The 20,131-nt window shown below is 49.5% G+C and overlaps 2 protein-coding genes across 4 annotated transcripts; one reads left to right on the forward strand and one right to left on the reverse strand.

Moving 5' to 3' along the window:
- Window positions 1-6,197: 6,197 nt before the first annotated feature.
- On the reverse strand, window positions 6,198-9,645 carry LOC4348819 (uncharacterized). The gene is made up of 3 exons (XM_015757477.3): window positions 8,412-9,645; window positions 8,168-8,278; window positions 6,198-7,617 (listed from the first exon to the last, which is right to left on the reverse strand). The coding sequence occupies exons 1-3, from the start codon at window positions 9,629-9,631 to the stop codon at window positions 6,549-6,551; spliced, it is 2,400 nt and encodes a 799-aa protein (XP_015612963.1). The 5' UTR covers window positions 9,632-9,645; the 3' UTR covers window positions 6,198-6,548.
- Window positions 9,646-17,464: 7,819 nt separating this feature from the next.
- Window positions 17,465-20,131, forward strand: LOC107277702 (uncharacterized). 3 transcript variants are annotated; one of them, XR_001540323.3, is made up of 7 exons: window positions 17,465-17,772; window positions 18,183-18,613; window positions 18,732-18,994; window positions 19,125-19,201; window positions 19,292-19,431; window positions 19,515-19,615; window positions 19,715-20,131. XR_001540323.3 is itself a non-coding variant. In XM_015757574.3 (7 exons), the coding sequence occupies exons 3-7, from the start codon at window positions 18,812-18,814 to the stop codon at window positions 19,722-19,724; spliced, it is 504 nt and encodes a 167-aa protein (XP_015613060.1). In that variant the 5' UTR covers window positions 17,465-17,772; window positions 18,183-18,613; window positions 18,732-18,811; the 3' UTR covers window positions 19,725-20,131. The 3 variants fall into 3 exon arrangements, 1 of the variants encoding a protein (XP_015613060.1); XR_001540322.3 differs by having other exon boundaries at window positions 18,732-18,987; window positions 19,278-19,431; XM_015757574.3 differs by having other exon boundaries at window positions 18,732-18,987.

Raw genomic sequence — 20,131 nt, forward strand, 5'->3', positions numbered from 1 at the left:
GGTGCACGCGGGGCGTGCTAGGGTTTGGGGAGGGGAGGCGCGGCGCATGCGCGCGGTTCGCGGAGGACGCGGATGCAGCGGGCCCACGCGCAGCCTCACGGCTCACGGTGGACCGCGCGCTCGGGCAGGGCCGGAGGGAGCGGCGGACCGGGGTCAGCTTGACCCGGTCGCGGCCGAGGTGGTGCCGACGTGGCGCCTACGTGGCTGCCACGCGGGCCGGCGGGAGGTAGACGACGACGTCGGCCGGAACGGACGGCTGACGGCGGCGGCGAGCGGTAGAGCGAACCACGACGATACAGGCGAAAGCGAGCACACCGGGAGGTTGCACGGGACGAGGGGAGACGAGCCAATGGCTCGGATTCGCCGGGGGATGCTCGACGGCGGCAGATTGCGGCGGCGGCAACCGGCGGCGAGAGAAGGGGGAAACGGCGACGGTGCGACGGGAGACCGATTCGGGCGAGCTAGAGCATCTACGCGACTCCGGGAATCCGTTGCTAGCGTCGGATTGGGCGGAGCTACGCCGAGCGAGGCCAGCGACGAGCGGACGCTACGGAGCACGGGCGGCGACGGCGGCGAGCACACAGCGAGAGGCTGCAACGGTCGGGGCGGCGCCAGCTAGCTACGGGGAGGCTACTCGTGCTACTACCCGAGTCTAAGGGGAGGAGATGGAATGAGGAGGGAGAACGGAGGGAGGCACTACCGTGCGGGGTGATGGAGCGCAGTGACGAGGGGCCGACGGCACGGGAGTGATCTCTCCGGCCTCGGGCCGGGGAAGAGAAAGAAGACGAGTGCTCGGAGTCCCCTTCCGCGTCCTAGCGCGCACCGGCTCCTCCAGCACACGCGACGGCGGCGGTCGGTGAGAGAGACAGAGGGACGGCAATGGCGCGGGCGAAAAACGGGGAAGATTGGGAGGGAAAAAGAAAGGGAGGGCGCCTGGGTTTATAGGGCGGCAATGTCGGTTTGGAAACCGACCTTGGGCGGTCAAGGCGCGAGCTGGCGCTCGGCGCTCGCGGCCAAAACGGCGACAGAGGCGGATGACGCTGGCGGGGAAGAGAAAAGGAAAAAGGAAGGGAGAAAGGGGGGGCTTGCCCCTTGCCTCTTTGGGAAAAGAAGGAGGGAGAGAGGGCGATGAGGAGGAGCCCTGCCTCCTTTCCTTGGAAGCACGCGCGGGGAGAGGAGGGGCCGAGTCGATGACGACGGCGATGACGGCGGGGCGGTTTGGAACGGAGCGGCGACACGGACGGCAGGCGCGGACAGGCGCGGCAGAGGCTGACGGCGGCGGCGACCAGGTGGTCGGCCACCACGGCGTGCGCGCGCGGGAAGCAACGGGCGGCGCGGCGATTTGGGCGGCGTCGGCGGGAAGCGGCAGTGAGGGCGGAGGGCGCTCGGCTCGGCTCGGCGCGGCTCACGCGCACGCGCGCGCAGCGCACGAGCAGAGCGGGGGAGAGAGAGAGAGATGGGGAGGGAGGGAGAGATAGGCCGAGAGGAATTCGGCCCATCGAACCCGAGGGAGGCAAAATAGACTTTTGCGGAGGGATTTGATTTGGGAAGGATTTGGATTCGGGATTGAACTTGACGATAGATCGGGGATTTGAGATCTGAGATGGCACGGACACTAGACAACAAGCAAAGAAACAGATTTCGTAATTAGGGTTTTTAAGAGATAGTTTTCCCGCTAGGCGCCACGACGGAACGGGCGCTACACGCCTCCCGCTCCCCGTCAATGCCGAGCAACCCCCGGTGCCCCCGCCGCTGGGTTTCCTTGTGGGGAGAGAGCTCCCCGCCGTTGCCGTCCTTGCGGCCGACCGGCTTTGCCAGCGAGCCGCTCGGGCGGCAGCGAGGTGGGAAGGGGGCGGCGGAGGAGAGTTTTTCGCCGTCCGGGTCGCCCCCGGGACGGGAGCAACGCAGACGGGAGGACAATGCAAGGCCCGAATCCGATTTTTGTCCTTCAACCGCAAAACCAGATAGAACTGGTCCCTGTCAAAACCAGTACAGATGAGGTCCTCTGGCGGTTTGGATGGCGGTTTTGACTGACGTGGCGCCTACGTGGCTAATTTGACTTTGTCTCCATCTGATGTGGCGCTTACGTGGCAATTTGATATGTGAAAATAATAAACCTCGTGGGACCCACATGTCAGTTTCACTCACAAATTAATAAAAAAAAATTGTGGGGCCCATATGGCCCCCACATATCATTCTCAGCCTGCTCTTCTTCCTCCTCTCTCCCCTCTCTTCGTCTGTTCATCTCTCTCCCCTCTCCTCTCTCGCGATGGAGAGGCCGCGGCGCGTGGCGGGCGGCGGGAGAGGACAGAGGAGGGAGCGGCGCGCCGCGGCGTAGGCACGGCTCCGGTGGCTGTGGGCGGAAGAGGAAGGGACGGCGAGAGAGGTGGCCCTAGTCGTCGCTAACGCCTCCACCTCCGAATCCCTCGCGGCGCTCGATGCCCGCGAGGCCGCCGTCCCCGGCACCCCGCGCGCCTTGCCGAGGTCGAGGCGGCACTGTCCGCGGCCGTCGCGGAGTCCTCGCCCGCCGACGTTCGGGGTTCACGCTGGTGGATGTGCGGCCGCATGGATGCCGCCGCGCTCTGGTGGATGTGCTTCATGGCGGCGCTTTTCTGTCCATCCGGTGGTCCGGCCACTATGCCGGGCAACGGCACCACTGCAGTTTACCACATGAACCTGAACGCCACTGCAGCGAAGTCCTCCATGCGACACTCCGGTTGCACTTGAGTTCCGTCGCTGAGCCCCTAGTAACCTAGCACTATCGCTTCAAGTTCAGAAATTGAAGAACCGAGCCTTGATTTCTTTTCATGAATCACGACAAAAAAAATTTGATTGTGTTTGCTTATGATATTACTGTGTTAAAAAAATATAATGAACATTCCAGTTTTGGATCCTGGCATCCTGCGAGGTCTCGAGATTGTTGAGATGGTCATCAATCAGTTTCATCTATATACAGCAAGCGATTCTGAAAGTTTAACGACAGCACACGAAACCACCACTGCAACGTTCGGCTTGGCGGCGGCGATGCAACCGTCTAGCACCGAGGCCGGAGGCAACATGAATAGGCAAGAACTAGCAGGATTGCTGGTGATGCACTGATGCTCCTCCGTGGGTTGGGCTCTCGTGTGCCCAGCCAACGCACTGGCAACTGCCTTGCTGGCCACGGAGGTTACCGGTGTGGTCGTTTTCTTGCCGGCCACGGAGGTCGCCGGTGTGGCCGCCTGCTTGCCGACGGCCGAGGTCGATGCCGGAGTGGCTGCGCCCTTGACGGCGTTCGAGGTCGCTGCCGGGGTGGCCGCCTCCTTGCCTTTCTTGGCCGCCACGTGCCACTGTCTCTCCGTCGCCTTGAGAGAGGAGAGGAGAGAGAAGAGAGGGGATATGGGGAGAGTCGGAGAGAGGAGGAAGAAGAGGAGGGATGAGTTGGACTGACATGTGGTGCTCAGGTGGGTCCCACCATTTATTATTATTTTTTTGTGTGAGATTGACATATGGGTCCCACGGGTTTATTATTTTTTCCGTATCGAATTGACACGTAAGCGCCACGTCAATGCTACGTCAGATGAAGACGGAGTCAAATTAGCCACGTAGGCGCCACGTCAGCCAAAACCGCTCTAAAAACCGCCGAGGAACCTAATCTGCACCGGTTTTAATAGTTGAGGGACTCGTTATGTCTGGTTTTTCGGTTGAGCGACGAAAATCAGATTCGTTGACAAGTTAAGGGACCTCGGATGAACTTATTCTACGGAACAACGATGAAGGAATAAGTACACCGAAGGTCCCTCAACTTATTATCGAGTTACAAAATCGTCCCCCAACCACAAAATCAGATACCAGACGTCTCTCAACTAATAAAACCGTTCACTTTAGTTACTTCGGTGGTTTTGATCCCGGTTTTATCCAACGTAGCGGCTAAGTCAGCGTGTGACCCACGTGGGACCTATATGTCAAGGTGGCCAGGTCAACCTCCTCTCTCTCTCTCTTTTCCCCTCTATCTCACTTCCTCATCTCTCTCTCTTCTCAGCAGTGCGAGGAAGGAGCGGCCCGCGGGCGGCGGAGGAAGGAGCGGCGCGCGGGCGGCGGAGGAGCGGCGGGGAAGGGGCGGCGCGCGGGCGGCGGGGGAGGAGCGGCGCGCAGGTACCACACGCTCTTCGGTCGGCCTCCCCGCCTCCTCCCTCTTCGCGTGCGCTCGGTGGCGTCGGTGATGTTGCCGGAACTCCTCCCCGCCTCGCCTCCGGCTTCTCCTCCGCCGCCGCTTCGAGTTCATGGGACACTAGAGAGAGGAGCACGAGCCCCCTAGCCCCGCCGCGGATGGTGCTCGCGGAGGCGGCGCTGCGGCCGTGGCCGGCGGCGGAACCACGGGAGCTGAGGGTGGAGATGGTGGCTCTCTTCTTCGAAGCCATGGAGTCTCTTCTCAAGTGATACAAAATTGAAGGATCATTGTTCCTTCCAAATTGATTAGTTGATGAGCTATCGTAGATATGGATGCGGCGTTGTTTCACAGGAGCTGGTGTGAATTGTATCTGTTGTTCTTTGTATTAGATTACTGTATTTAAACTGCTAGTTTCCTGGTTTCAAAGTTTTTTCACGACGAACACTCGACATGGCCATTTTGTTGAACCTGAACATGGTCAATATTCGAAATGAACAAGGTTTGGAAGCGCTTGACATAGATTTGAATTATTGAACCTGAACAATGCTTGCATATTTGCTTACAACCAAATGAAATTCATACAACCAACTCAACTATAGGAGATCTGATGAAATCAGCTCTCGCAATACAATAGATTGACACAGCCTACCAAAGACCGAAAAAATTTGGGACAGTAACATACAAAACCAAAACTAGTTGGCGTAGCATCGCTCGTGCCTCATCCCGACGGTGAATCGATCGGCGTCAGAATCCCGTGCGCATCCGGCGAACCATGCCGCCGTGTCGCAGCGTGTTCTGGCAGTTCTGCTGCTGCTGCGGCGGCGGCGGCGGCTGGCGCACGGACTGCAGCGCCTGGTCGAGCATCGCGGCGAGCGACTCCGGCGACACGGGCGTGGCGCCGTCCAGCGCCCGCTGGTAGGCCTCATCGCGCTCCTGGGCCCGCTTCTCCTCCGCCGCCGCCTCATCGGCCTCGTCCCCTCCCTCCTCGCGGCGCACCCGTCCGTCTCGCGCGACGCCGCCAGCCCGCCACGGAGGGCATCCACGCAAGGCCGTGTGCATCACCAGCGGATCCCCTGCAGCGGCGGCGGCCGGTTGAAGAGGTGCCCCTTGGGCCGCCCTGCGCCGTCGCCTCCGCCCCCGGTCTGCGAGCCGCCTCCTTCTCCAACGTCACCACCGGCCGGCCACGGCCGCAGCGCCGCCTCCGCAGCAGCAGCAGAAGGGAAAGAGAGAGAGAGAGAGGAGGAGGAAGGGAGAGAAGTGGGGAAAGAGAGAACTGCTGACGTGGACACCCTGACATGTGGGGCCCACATGTGTCCTACGCCAAATTCAGCCGCCACATCGGACAAAAACCGGAGTCAAAAACACCAAAGAACGTGAAGTGAACGGTTTTATAAGTTGAGGGATGTCATGTATCTAGTTTTGTGGTTGGGGGATGATTTTGTAACTCAATGACTAGTTGAGGGACCTTGGGTGTACTTTTTCCCAACGATGAAACAACACCATCCCGGCCCAGTCTGGCCTACCAACGTCCGTTTGACGATGACGCTGGCTGAGAACAACTGAGGTTGCCGACGACTCCGTCTCGGGACGACCGCGAGATCGCCTGGACGATCATCTAATAGAAAACAAAAGGGAATGTTCGATCAGCAAGAAAAATCAAAGAAACTTGAAAGGGCACTGCAGAAGGACTTGCCAGCATCATCATCTATGATCTGCAATTCTTGACAGCACTCGTCTGACTGGTTCGATGAGTTTGATTTCTCCGTCGAGTTACATGTCTATCCGGGAGAGCGGCAGGCGCCGGCAGCGCCGAATCACAACCTGGAGTCGGAGCAGCCATTGAGCGAGCGGAATGCCGATTGGTGGGATACGCGGGCCGCCTCCGTGGCCGGCCGACTGGGAACATTGGCTGAGCAGATCCAGCCACCGACGATTAGAGCAAGTAAGTTACGTGAATCCTTCAGTTTTGTGATCAGCTGCGAATAGTACGGGATGATTCATAATTACGAGAATTTCTTTTCTAGCCACAGAATCAGAACGGGCTGGATAGTGGGAATGGATCGATTGGTGCTCGTTTTGATTGACGGTGGATGAGAGCAGGAGTACATACTCCCTAGCAGTATATATATATGGATTTTCATACAGCAGAAATAATTAAGAGGGGCAGCCTAAACACCAGCTTATCACAACACCTTTTAAAATAATTAATTTCCATACAGAATGGCCTAAAACCGTAAAGATCCCCTACCATCCTCCAGATATAACATATTGTTCATAGAAAAATGCACCAAGAGTTAAGCCCCCAACAACTAGGAGTGCTACTACTTCCTTCAAACACCAACAGACTCAACGGCTCATGTAGCAGAAACATTCTGAGTGTGTATGCATCCATCCCTGATCAACAATGATCACATCCAAACTGTTCATACAGCAAAAACATAGCAAGCATCCATCCTCGTAGCACAAAAGAGTTAGTGCACACATCCACATACCGAGGCGGCTTCACAGGTTCTCTAGTTCCTCTCACTGTTTCACGAGTCGTGACTTGCATCATGGTGATCTTCACATTATGCAGATTCTTAATCTTAGGCAGGCCATAGCAGGGGTATCCATGAGCAAGGCAGAACACAATGCCGCTAGAACTCTTGCCCTCGCTAACTGAAGTAAAGCAAATCGTGTTCTTGTCCCTGATAAGCTTACTCCATGTCCTCAAGAAAACAGGAACATCAAGGTAGTATGAACCATTATTCTTGATCAATTCAAAAGCAAGAATACCTCCTGTAAATAGCGTGTATATGAAGCCACCAATGTATATAGACCTTCCCAATAACGTGCCACGACGATACGATTGGAATGACTTCACAATAGTCCATTCCAAACTATCCAAGTCAAGCAAGAAGCAGTCAAAACTCCCAGCATCTGATACCATAAAACATCTCTTAAGCACAACAAACCCAGATATATTAATTTTCTCAGTCAGATCTGCATCTCTTGAAGTTGTCTTGCAATGAGTCCATACTGAACTGCCGCGTTTTAGTAAATACACAGACTGCAGGGTATCAGTTAAACCAACCAACTGATTGCCAACTGGAAAAACTGCTGAAAAACACACCTTAGGCCGATCTGTCTTAAAGGGACGATTAAACTTCCCCCGCAGATAAATCACTTGCATCTGACTCTCTGGTAATGATGGAATGCAATATAGTCGCTTTCTTCCCATATATATATAGCGCCATGTAGGAGAAGAAGAAGAACCATATAGAGCATCCTCAGATACAAATGTTTCTGCACAGCATGTTGGCTCCAGCATTTTATCACGGCATACCAACTTCCCATTTGAAATACTGATTTGATATGTTAGCGATTGACAACCGGACTGAGATATGAAGAATAGATTCATCTTGGTTTTCGTTGTACATTTCTCAAGTACAACATCATCTTCGTTCCATTGATCTTCCAAGAACATCCTGTATAGATTATTTAGAACCAAAAATATTACTTCCAACATTACTTATCTAAAAATCATTTATCAGATCAGTAATACCATAACGTACACAGATTGTCATTTAGCATAAAAAAAGTTACATGATGGATGACAGTCTATATAATTACATAAAGCATAGCTATAGTTCTATAGCAAAGAAATAACCATATTAAAAGAAGAGTAATATTACACACTTGAAAGATAAACCACAAGAGTTGGTGGTAACATGTAGTAACATCAAAATGGGAGGAAACCAGTAAAGGTAGCTTCTGCTTGGACAAACCGTTTGCAGTGCAAATTCAAATAAAATTAGTGGCTGAGGGCACACAATAGGTACAAGTTGAATAAAATGGTTGTTGAGGGTCTACCCAACAATGCCAGTCATCAGTCATTATCACACTATTTCAGTCCTATTCAATTGCATCATGTTGAGCCAGCAGCAAACCCAGGAAGGTTCCACTACTGCTCTGTTCCTAGACATGTTTGCCTGGTCAATCCAAATAACAAACAGAATTCGAAGCGCAGGAGAATACCTGCAGCACTCCAGCATGTTGGGTGAGTCTTCAATCTCTGAATATGTAGCCTCTCCTAGTACCGGAGGTATTGAGAATGGTTCCACTCGATCAACATCCTCCACATACGACCTGTTTCACAATGGAATATTTAGAGAGCAATACTGCAAATCAATCACAGTAACAACTACTGTTTACCAAATCCATCAATTGAACAAGTAATTCTTAATGCATGTAAAGAAACACATGGTAGTAGGTTACTCACAGTGAGAAACAAAAAATATTGCAGCGGGATGTTGTCTCACGGCCATCGCCAACAACTAGACTGCGGCAGGTAGAATGCAAGACTCCCACATCTTTTGGAACGAAGCCACCATTAATGCAGTCACCATTGATGATAAGTGTTGTGATCATCACGTGCTGTGTGGTGCAGGTGCATATGGAGCGCGTGCTGATCCAGACAACACACATCACCTGGCCAGCCAAGTGCACAAGAGAGCCATACCCATTGGTGCCGAAGGGACACATAACATCTAACCTGATTGGAGGCTCGATGGTGTTCTTCCCCGGCGAGAATTTGTATGCGAAGAGAGTATCGAAACGAAGGAAGTATACTGCGTTGTGATCCTCCACGTATACTGACCTGTTAGACAGGGGAATGTAATTGAGCTTCTTATGCGTGAGGGAGAGTGGCGTCCAGACGCAATGGGTGCAGTCGAAGACGAAGAAGGCTGCGTCCGCCAAGGAGACGAGGATCTTGTCGTTGCCGATGACGGCACGGCCTTGGAATATGCTGCCATAGAGGCTCTCGCTGCGCTCGAAGCCGGTGTGCAGGAACTCGTGGGGCTCACCGGCGAGGACCCATCGCTGCCCTTCCTGCCGCCGCATCAGGAGGCGGGTTGTGCTCCTCTCGTCGAGCCAGGGATACGGCCGCTCGACGGAGAGCACCCAGTTCTCGCCGCCGGCTTGGATGGCGAAGTGGCCCCCGGGCACCAGCACGGTGGGGAGATCGCCGAGCGGGGTCACCGCGCCGCCGCCGCCGCCGCCGCCCAGATCCATGGAGAACGATCTGTAACACTTGTTCAAGTTTGTCTTGTTGCAGGTCCAGCGGCCGTCGGCGTTGAGGGGGACGGCTCGGCAGATGAGGTGCATCTGGTGGCCGCCGTCGTTGCTCAGATAGGCGGAGGCGGTGCTGAAGGCCTCGGCAGCAACATCGTCCGGCGCGACGTGGCGGAAGGTCTCGAGGACGTCGTCGCTGCCGCTTAGGATGCGGCCGGACGCGGCCACGCGGAACCTGTGCAGGCGCAGATTGTGGCGCGGCACGTCGACGGCAGTGAGCCCGACGACCACGGACCACCGGGGCCGGTCGTCCGCGCCGGCGGGGATGGCGAGGTAGTCCGTCCCAGGGGCGATGCGCCGAAACCCCGCATCCTCTTTTCTCCAGCAGCAAAAACACTTGAACAAAATGCACAGATCCTCCCCCATCGCCGCCCGCCGCCGCCCTTAGCCCTCGGGCCCTCTCGCCTTTCAACCTTTCCCGTCCCTCCGCCCCTTAATTTGGGCCTTGCTACTATGCGGCCGGTACCGCGGTCCTACAATATCTGATGAATCGGAATTGGAATCTCAAGATCACTTTGACTCCCTTAATACCGAATCTGATTCGTATGCTTGAGCCTCCAACTATTAAAACCGGTGTAATTTGACTCTCTCGATGGTTCTAGAGGACGGTGTTACTGACATGGCAAGCTAACTTTGTCCATTATACTGACATGTCAGCCTAGTCACCAAAATAAAGATGAGGCCCACATGTAAGTGATAGGAGAAAATATAAAAAACGTGGAGCCCACTTGTCAGCCCTCTTCTCCCTCTCGATATTTTCCAAAAAAAAAAAGAGCAAAGCAAGCGGAGGCGGTGGTGCGGGCGGCAGTGGGGGATTGCGATGGCGATGGCTGTCTGAGGCGCCGCTTCGCCACCATCTCCGATGCGGCCTCGTCGCCCTCCTCCTACTATAAGCTACTCAAGGGCAGGCTCGGGGGCAGCTCTTGGGAGGCACCTTGTCTCCGGCGACGGACCAAGCGAAGACGGAGGAGGTGAAGAAGGGCGTCGGTCGAGGCTGCGACGGGAGCGGGGGTGGTGGTGGGCTCGGGGCGGCTCTTGGTCGGGCACCCCGTCACCAACGGTGATGGATGCGGTAGGCGTAGGCAGCATCGGCCTTTCTTGCGCGGGGCGCCGGTGGCTACTCACTCGAAGAGGAGGGGAAGGGTACGAGCGTAGACAGTGGGAAGAGCCGAAGGGGAAGAGACATGGATGAGGAGCGGCAGAGATGCTGATGGATGCGCCCGTTGACCTTGCCGTCTAAAACATCGTGTGCGTCAGATTTGTACGTGACGGCCGGGGGAGGCATCTCCGGTGCTCATCCGGTGGTGCCGTGCCCCGCCGCCGCCGCTCCGGCCCTTGCCCGTCGGCCGCCACTCCAATTCCGGCCCTCGCCCTACCACCCCGCTCCACCGCCCACCCTCTCGTCAGCTGCCGCCATTTTGGCCCTCGAGGGCTCACCGTCTCCTCTGTGGCCGCCTCCTCCTCCTCCGTCGCCTCCACCCGTGCCAGCTCCAGCCCGAAGTGCCGCCACCACTCCATATCCCGCCCGTCGCCGCCACTCCAGTACCGTCGCAGCTTGCAAAAGTCCAAAGGTGAGAGGAAGAGAAAGAAAGTGAGAAGGGAGAGAGAGGGGAGGAAGAAGAAAGAGAGAGGATGATATGTGAGCCCCACAATTTTTTTAATGAAAAAAGGGCCCCACGTATATGTTTTTAACTCTAATGCTACCTAAGCGTCACATCAACACAACCACGTAGACGCCACGTCAGCGAAACCACCCTCCAAAACCATCGAGGGAGTCAAATTTTACCGGTTTAATAGTTGGGGTGGTCAAGATATCTGGTATTGCGGTTGAAGGATACCAATCAGATTCGGTTACTAGTCATGGGAATCAAAGTGAACTTATTCCTATTATATATTTATTTATTTACTAGAAAAGATGCTCGTGCGTTGCAACGGATAGAATGTGTACATATGTATCGGTGGATAAATCATCACAACCCATTGTTTTGTTTATTCATGTGCTTATCCGCATCACTAATTACTAAATAAAAGACTATTTGTGTGCAAATCTTTTATATACATTTTTTTAGAGACTCAAAAGCAAATGCTATAAAATAAAGTACGATAAAAAAACCAAAAAGTTGAATTCAAAATTAACTTCTAAAACTTAAATTTTGGCTTATAGGAATAAGCATAAGCCAAATAATAAGGCCTTCAAACACGAGCTCGATTCGTCGTCTAGCTTTATCTCAAGTCGGACAGGAATTGATGATAGACGGAATCAACAACTTCGATTATCTTTTATGTCAGCTGGCATGTTCTTCTTGAAAGTAAAAATGATTCTTATGGATTATTGTAACGGTATCCATGGTAGTACATACGAGCATATATGGAGACTGACTTGAAATCATACCTCATGAATCGTGCCGTGTAATATGAATAGAATCGGATGATCTGGGAAACGACGTACGTGATATCCACACAGGCTCAGCAAGTTTCATTCGCTTGGTATCCACATCACACAGGTTCTCTTTCGTAGTCCGCTCGTGAGTCGTAACTTCGCAATGAATGTTACGTGTGACGGGAATCAGATGCGGATGATGTACCATAGTTTCAACAAAAACATCTTCAATTTTTAAATCGCGGACGAGGGCGAGCAGTCCCAATCGGACATGTGGTAAGGGCAAATTGTGCGCGTGAGGGTGTCACGGGCCCAATTGGGCATGCGGAAAATCGTGCACGCGAGGACGTTACGGGCCCAATCGCAACAGCGTGCGAAGATGCGTGTGGAAAACGAACTCAAGCGCAAGCCCGATCGCTGCGTGTGGCAAGGGGTGCGTGAAAAGATGCGGGCCCAATTAATTCGCGTGCGTGTCGGATAAGAGGAACACTATGGCGTAAGAAAAAAAGGAAAGGATTTGACAAAAACATAAAATTACCTATTCAAACACGGATGATGTACCAAAATTCTGGTAGAAACATCTTCAATTTTTATAATAAAAGAGATAGAAATTTATAATTGATAAATTACTAGCAAACGTGCGCTGCTATGGAAAAAGATTCACCAAATCCAACCTATGTTTCACCAAATCACAAAATCCAGAAGGTACGTCGCTGAGAAACCGATGCGAAGAAGAAATTGATGGAAACAGTAAAAAAGAGTTCCTTCAAAAATCAAGGGACAAGAGCCTACAAAGAAAATATGTTGCTCTTTTGATAGAGATAGAGATATATAGTGCATTGGGGGGTGGCGAACAAGTTTCACTTTCGTAAAAAAAACAGGTTTTTTGGATGACGTTTCTTCAATGGAATTGAATTTTTTTAAACGTTGCGCGGAATTGTTTTTCTTTCGCGAACTATTTGTTTTGGACGATGATTGTTTTTCTTTTGAATTGGACTCTTTTTTTACGTTTCGTTGAACGCTTTTTTGTTAGTTTTTGAAAGGATCTTGATGTCACCTAGAGGGAGGGTGAATAGGTGTTCATAAAAATTATCACAACTTCATAGTATATTAGAATGATGAGAACTTTCGGTTCAAATCGGAACTTCCAGTATGGGATTGAAAGTTCCGGTCTCAACCGAAAAGTTCGGTGGATAACAGAATACAACACTAGCTATGAACTTATAGCTCGAATAAACAAAATGTATATGAATCAAAAGGTGACAAATAAGGTATCTAAACAAAATATAAGATCACCAACTAAATCAATTAAGTATGTAAGTAGATCGGGTAAAAACAAGCTTAAGCACAATATGAGAGAATGCACAAATGGGCAAACCAAGAGAGGAGACGCGTGATTTGTTTCCCGAAGTTCGGATCCACGGATCCTACGTCTCTGTTGAGGAGCCACAAGGGCCGGGCCTATTTCAACCCTTTCCTCACGAGGTTGCACAAATGCACTCCTCAGTTTCACTCTTAATTTCTTCCCTTGTGGAGGCAAAATCGAAGCCTTCACAAACTTTCTTGATTTCTTCCCTTGCGGATACGAAATCGAAGGCTTCACAAACTTTTCGTGGCACACCACAACCTTGGGTGCTCACCGGCGACGCCTAGCCGTATAGGAGACCTTAGTCCCCAAGAGTAACAAACAGAATCGAAGATTTGCTTGCTATGAACTCGAGTGCTCAAAGTATGGAGTGAAGCTCACTAGCTCAAAACTTCTCAATCTCTCAATCCAACTTTTTCCCCTTCTCAAATCCCTCTCACAAAGAGGCACCACAAAGTATGGAGTGAAGGTCACTAGCTCTCAACTCCTCACTCTCTCAATCCAACTCTCTCCCGTTCTCAAATCCCCCTCACAAAGAGGTACCACAAAGGTAGGAAAATGGGGATGGCTATTTGGCTTTGGATGTGTCTAATACTGTCACGCCCTGAAGCTCCCCTCTTTGCTTTAAAATTCATAAAATAAATCTCCCGAAGAAATTGTTTAAATTAACCTAGAGTTGAATCCTTAATTAATAAATGCAAATAATAATCGGAATCGGCATGTGGAATTTTTCTTACATTCTACATGTCAAAATATGCTAACAAGATTTTTAGTGGAATTTTCAGAGCCTTAGAAATAATTTTAACCAATTAAAAAGGAGCATGTGCAATATTTAAATCCCTGAAAAATCCTTTTTTTTCCTTTTCTCTTCTTTCTCTTCCTTTTCCTCCCTTTTTTCCTCTTGTTGGGCCGTCGGCCCACTTCCTCCCGCGCCCTTCCTCCTTGCTGGGCCGGCCCACTGCGGACACGGTTGGGGTCAAAGTAGTAGACCTTGAACTGGAGCTGCAGGAACACGGCGCGGACGAGGTCGCCCAGCGCCGGGTCAGACATGAGGAAGTGGAAGAAGACGCTCTTGGAGCACGTGGCATGCTGCACGACGGGGCAAGGCGCGACGGCGGGAGATGAGGAGGCCCGGAGGCCGGCGATGCGATGGGGGCGACGAGGCGGCGCGTCCGGCCGCCGATAGGGGAGAAGCGCAGTGGCGCCGCTCGACTGCGCTCGGCCTGCCGCGTCTGCGCCGGCTTGCTGGCCTTTCTCCCCGTGCACCTGAGCTCCGGGCCGGCCACGGTGAAGGTCGCGACCACCGTCGTCTCGCCGCATTGCTCGGCGCGAGTGAAGAGGAGCCAGAGAGAGACAGAAGAAAAAAAGAGAGAGAAGGGGAAACGGAGAGGAAGATGACGTGTGATACTAATATGTGGGACCCATGTGGGGCCCATGCTGACTCAGCGCCACGTAGACCAAAACCAGTATCAAAACAACCGAAGGATCTCGGGTGATCGGTTTTGCAGAGTTAAGGGACCCCGCATATCTGGTATTGCGGTTCGAGGACGTTTTTTAATCTCGCTGACAAGTTGAGGGACCTTCGGTGCACTTTTTCCGATTATTTTTCCTTGACAAAACACGTTAGGATTTTGTTTGTGATGGACTTTGTGTTTAGGGGAGGAGAAAACGTTGGGCTTTTTTCGCCAACAAAATTGGTGAAGTGCGCCACGCACGTGCAGCGCGCAGGAGTTATTGGCGCAGCGCGCCACCAGCGGTGGATGAGAAACATTTTTTGATCGTATGGTTAGAAAAAACGGCTGAAACATGTCATCCGTGTTTTAATCGGTTTTAATTTTATGTTTCGGTTTTAATCTCTATCTCTAATATAAAAAAGAACGAGAGATCACCATCCTCTGTATAGAAAAAAAGTCCGACTCAAAAAGATTAAAAAAAAGAGAGAAAAAAAATGTCCGACTCAAAAAGTGATAAAAAAGGCTTGTGGTCAGTAAAAAAACACCTCATCATAAAAAACGTCGACTCCGGTAAAAAAAAAAGATCCGTTTGGGTTTTTTTTTGACACCGGTATATATATACGGAACTTCACCGGCTTCGTCCTCCTCGTCGCTCGTCGTCCTGGTTGTCCGCTTCCGAATCGACCACGGCAGCCTTGGAGGCCCTGCGGGTCTTTGCCCCAAACGCGGTGATCGAGGCGGGAGTGCGATCGCTGGTACGTCGGCTTCGGCCGAAAGGGTAGTGAGGGACTGAATTAAATTTTAAAATATACTGTTAATTCTAATATTTTTTTAGAAAAATTCAGGATATAAAAGTTTTTGCAGAAATATACCGTCGATCTCGCCCAACCACTGCACGAAAATGATGTGTACATAGCGTCGTGGACAGTGTCGCGCGACACCGGCGCGACATCGGGCGGTCTCACGGAAAGGGATAGCGACACCGCCGATTGGCTGAACGGTCTCGCTAATCAGGATGGTTAATTAGTGATTAATTCTCATGATTAGTGATTAATTAATTATTATTAATTCACTAATTATTATTAGTTAATAATTAATTAAGTATTAATCACTAATGAAAGTGGAGACGCTGGACAGTATCGCTGTTTCCATGTGCGAGACTGCGCGCTCTCACTCTTTTCCTCCGCGAGACCGCGCGCTCTCGCTCTTTCGTTCCGCGAGACCGTGCGGTCTCGCACTTTCGCTACGCAATACCGCTCACGATATCACGCCACCTTATTCTCGCGCAATTGTTATACGATAGCGATGGTATATTTCTGCAAAAAATTTTGCATCCCGAATATTTTTGAAAAAAAAAATCAAATAAACAGTATATTTTTAAATTTAATTCCTCACTCCGTAGAGGCCTTCGCCGCCCCGACTACCAATCCCCTCCTCTCACCCCTAAGGGTGTGTTTGAGAAGAAGGGGATTGAGGAGATTGGAAAGATACGCGAAACGAGGTAAGCCATTAGCATATGATTAATTAAGTATTAACTATTTTAAACTTTAAAAATAGATTGATATGATTTTTTAAAGCAACTTTCTTATAGAATTTTTTTTGCAAAAAACACACCGTTTAGTACTTCGGGAAGCGTGCGCGCGGAATACGATGTCCCTTTCTCACCCAATCCCCCAGAACGAATGCACCCTAAGTCTGGGGGAGTGGAAAGCGTCCTGCCGCCGAGACCTCCGCCTCTGACAACAACTCATTGTCGGCTCCTCGTTTCGTCCCAACAGATTTCGAAACCCGCTTGGAGCTCATCCCTTTCGTCGGTGGGGTGAGCCAACTCGTTTCGCCGGCCGGTGGGCCTAGCCTGTTCACCGAGCTGAATGAGTAATGACATCTTTTGACGTGACGCAGTTGTCTTTCGACAACATGTATATATTCAATATATATAGTTTTTTTTATCTTTTTTATACGTGTATATTTTTTATGTATAAAAATATGTATATATACAAATTTTGCATATGTACATATACAACATATACAAAGTTTGTAAACTTATACTTCATCCGTTTCATAATGTAAGACATTTTAGCATTTCCCACATTCATATTGATGTTAATAGATTCACATCAATATGAATGTGGGAAATGATAGAATAACTTACATTGTGAAACGAGGGAGTATATTAAAAAAAACGTACACATATATTTAAAAAATGAAAGGAAAAAGAAAAAAAGTGGTGCACATGGAGCTAGCCACGCCCCCCCCCCCTCTCCATGCGCGCCACGTGGCTGCGCCATGCGGGGAGGGAGCGCACGATGGGTCGCTAACTAGCCATCCCCGCTAAGATGGGCCTTTGTGTACCTGGGTTGTCCGGGTTCCAACATCAATAAATAGTTCCATAGCATAGGCATGAAAAATTTATTTTACTTCCTCAAACTATTTGTTTTGTTCACTTACCCCTTAAATTATTTTTTACTCATTTTACCTCTAAAACTATTAAAGTGTTCCACTTTACTGATTAACAGCATTTTTCTTCTTTTATTTATCTTTATATGAGTCATATTTTAAGCTAAAATTTTGTAAAGCCATAGATAACACCATTATCAAAGTTCTAACGTATTTTGAAAAATTTCATGACTATATGTTTAAAATTTAAAACCTCGATGTTCAAGCTTAGTGCTTCGAATATATGCATACAATGATAAAAACATTCTGAAAAATTATGGGAGGTAGGTTATGATGTATCTATTAATTCTACCAAATTTAATTCCAAATTATGACTTGTATAGACAGAAACAAATAATGGGAGTAAGATGATCCGTTTTCAAGTGAAGCAATGAAATAGTTTGGGGGTGTATGATAGACTTTATTTCTCTATATGCACTGTTACGTGCGTATGGGCCGTCCGCGTTCGAACTGTCAGTCCAAGCCCAGTCGGCCGGCTGGCCAGTCTAGGTTTGAACGACTCGTCTGCACCCCTAAATTCCAATTCCAATGGCTGCTTGACCGAGCCGCCGCCGCCGTCCCCATTTCCCACTCGCAACTCGCAAAACTCGAGTCTCCTCTCCACCACCGTTGGCGATCTTGCTGGCGCGGTCTCGAGCTGTCGTTGCCGCTGATGGACAAGGCAAGAGGCGGGGAAGGAGGCGACAAGGGTGGCCGCGGCGGGGGAAGAGGCGACAAGGGTGGCCAAGGCGGGAGCAGAGGCTACAAGGGTGGCCAAGGCGGCGTCGGCACCAGCAAGGAAGTGGTGGGGAAGATTACTGAGGAAACAAGTGTTACCGGTGGGAAACCAAAGCAGGCCACGGGATGGAAGGTACCAATGCCTTCTTGTTGTTGATTTTTTTTTTTTTGGGGCGTGGCACTTGTTGAGTTGTTGATTTATCATTGCCGAAAATATATTTTACTCATTTAGTCTGAACAACATTGAGGCTGTTCCCTCTATTGGTTCGATTAATTTTAGTATGCTAGAATTTGAGTCATTTGGTGTGTAGAGAGCATCGAGGCCGTTCAATCTTAGTTGAATTCCTTGTTAGTATGCTAGTATATTGATTCATTTGGTCTGTAGAACATGGAAACCGTTGCTATCTTAGTTAGATTTCATGTCAGTATGCTAGAATCTGTCATTTGCTCTGTGGAACATTGAATCCATTGCCTATCGTAGTTGAATTTTGTGTTTTGCTGTTTAGGTTTCATCTAAATGCTTGAAATTTAATAATGTCACAGCGCACGGAAAGAGATGTTCTTAAGCTACTGAAGGATCCTTCTGTGCTTACACAACCTTGGTCTGGCGTAGCAGTCTCTAATTACAACTTCAAGTATGATGGCCTAGATGACAAATGGTACAGTGGGAGAATCTTTCTCAACACCAAGGTTGAGGCTGGTGACTCTTTAACACAAACGAATGGCAGAGAAGCACGGTTTTGGACATTTGTGGAAGAAGACAATGGTGTCAGTCCATGTGAAGACTCAATACCTTTACTCTGGAATATCAAACACCCAGCAATACTGAAGCCCATCTGTCTGACATACAACCCTGAAATCTAAAGGATTGTATATGGGATTGCCACATTCAACATGGACTTCGATTCATGGATTCAGAACCACCCTGTAGTTAATGCGGATTACATACCCCCTCATTGGAATGAAACTATCTGGTATGCTTTTGTCCTGAACTCTTGGTCTGTTCAATAAATATTTCCTGTTCACTTATCACTTCACTAAAGATGCATGGTTTGTCAATGGAAAACTTATCTGTTGCATTTTACATTTTAGTTATGTTCTTTCTGCCATTCGGGAGGTTGTCAAGAAGAAATGCAAAATAGTGGATTTGAACAAGACTTCAAAGTTTCGTGATGCTGGACAACAAGGTAAAGATACTCCCATCTCACATTCAGAAGGGAGGAGGTGATGATGATGAAAGCGACATGCTTGTTACGTTCTCTTTTCTGCTTGAGAACTATCTATATCAGAATTGGAAGGATGCCGATTTGCTTGCATTCATTAACCTCATGCGCAACCCAGGAACAAGGTAAATGGTAAACATACGTTGCTGACTCATTTTCCCCTTAATCACAGTTGAATTTTGGATAGGCGGGTCCAATCCAATTGCTTCCTTACATTGCAGAGTGGAACATGTACTGATTCAATTGTTTCTTTGCATTGTAGAGTGAAAGACCTAGTCACTCATCCACTGTTGCTGCCCCCAGATCAGCGTGAGCTATTATATAGAACAACATGGACTCGTATGTCAAATTCTTTACAGAACACTATAAGCTATCCAACTACAACATACTGGGCAACTACAACTAACTGGCACAGTTTCGTTCCATCAGGTGACACAGCACTGCAAGGCATCTTGCGGTTTCCAAATGGTCCCCACGGAGTGATAACATACCCACTTGGCTTTGTGGGAGTTCACAAATTCTGCCATGATACCTCATCTCATTACTTGAAAAGTTTCAGAGAAAATTATGTATGTATCTTACCCTTGATGTTTTGGATTAACTAGTTGGACACTTATAGTCTAATATTTTCTTCTTTTCCTATTATTTTTAGGTTCCAGGTCAAGTCCAGCTACCAGTAGATCTGTTATTGAAGAGAACCTTTCCTGGACTGATTTCAGAAATATACCTTTTGACCCTCGATCCAGACTGGGGGTATGTTATTTTCCATTCCTTTCTGGCATTGCATTCACTATCATTATAATAGTTAGATGGCAGGATTACACTCATAGCTTTATGGTATTGTTTTTGTAGTGATATTTAGGACCAGGGATCGCACAACTGGGAGCACAAGGAGACCGAACCAACATCTTTTTGTCTACAATGTCAAGAACATCTCATCCTCTGCTTGTTATTTTTGTCCTGGTTAACTAACAGTTCATTCATTTTTTGATATGGCAGTTCATTGACCAAGACGAACTGCATGAACTTTGCTGCACATCAATACACAGTGATATTCTCACTGATCACTGGATTGGTGGAGCATTAGTATGCACTAGGATGCCATTTGAACGTCTTATCACTGATATGTTTGACGCACAGCTTGTTTCTGGCTACTTTATCAGCTGTAAGCCTGTAACAGCTGCTGCTTGATGTAATAGTAGTAAGGCATGTTATGCTAGACAGCAGCTAAGATTTTTTAATGCATATTAAGTGCACTTTTGCTATTTA

The sequence above is a fragment of the Oryza sativa genome, chromosome 10 (assembly GCF_034140825.1).
Source record: "Oryza sativa Japonica Group chromosome 10, ASM3414082v1".
Taxonomy (NCBI): domain Eukaryota; kingdom Viridiplantae; phylum Streptophyta; class Magnoliopsida; order Poales; family Poaceae; genus Oryza; species Oryza sativa.

What these genes read in the sequence shown, in the direction of transcription:
- LOC107277702 (XM_015757574.3), top strand. Translation starts at nt 18,812, where the DNA reads ATGCTGGACAACAAGGTAAAGATACTCCCATCTCACATTCAGAAGGGA. An exon ending in ATGCGCAACCCAGGAACAAG is followed by an intron (nt 18,988 to 19,124) that starts GTAAATGGTAAA and finishes TTTGCATTGTAG; the next exon opens with AGTGAAAGACCTAGTCACTC. An exon ending in ATATAGAACAACATGGACTC is followed by an intron (nt 19,202 to 19,291) that starts GTATGTCAAATT and finishes TCGTTCCATCAG; the next exon opens with GTGACACAGCACTGCAAGGC.
- LOC4348819 (XM_015757477.3), bottom strand. Translation starts at nt 9,631, where the DNA reads ATGGGGGAGGATCTGTGCATTTTGTTCAAGTGTTTTTGCTGCTGGAGA. An exon ending in AATATTTTTTGTTTCTCACT is followed by an intron (nt 8,279 to 8,411) that starts GTGAGTAACCTA and finishes ATTGTGAAACAG; the next exon opens with GTCGTATGTGGAGGATGTTG. An exon ending in AACATGCTGGAGTGCTGCAG is followed by an intron (nt 7,618 to 8,167) that starts GTATTCTCCTGC and finishes TAATCTATACAG; the next exon opens with GATGTTCTTGGAAGATCAAT.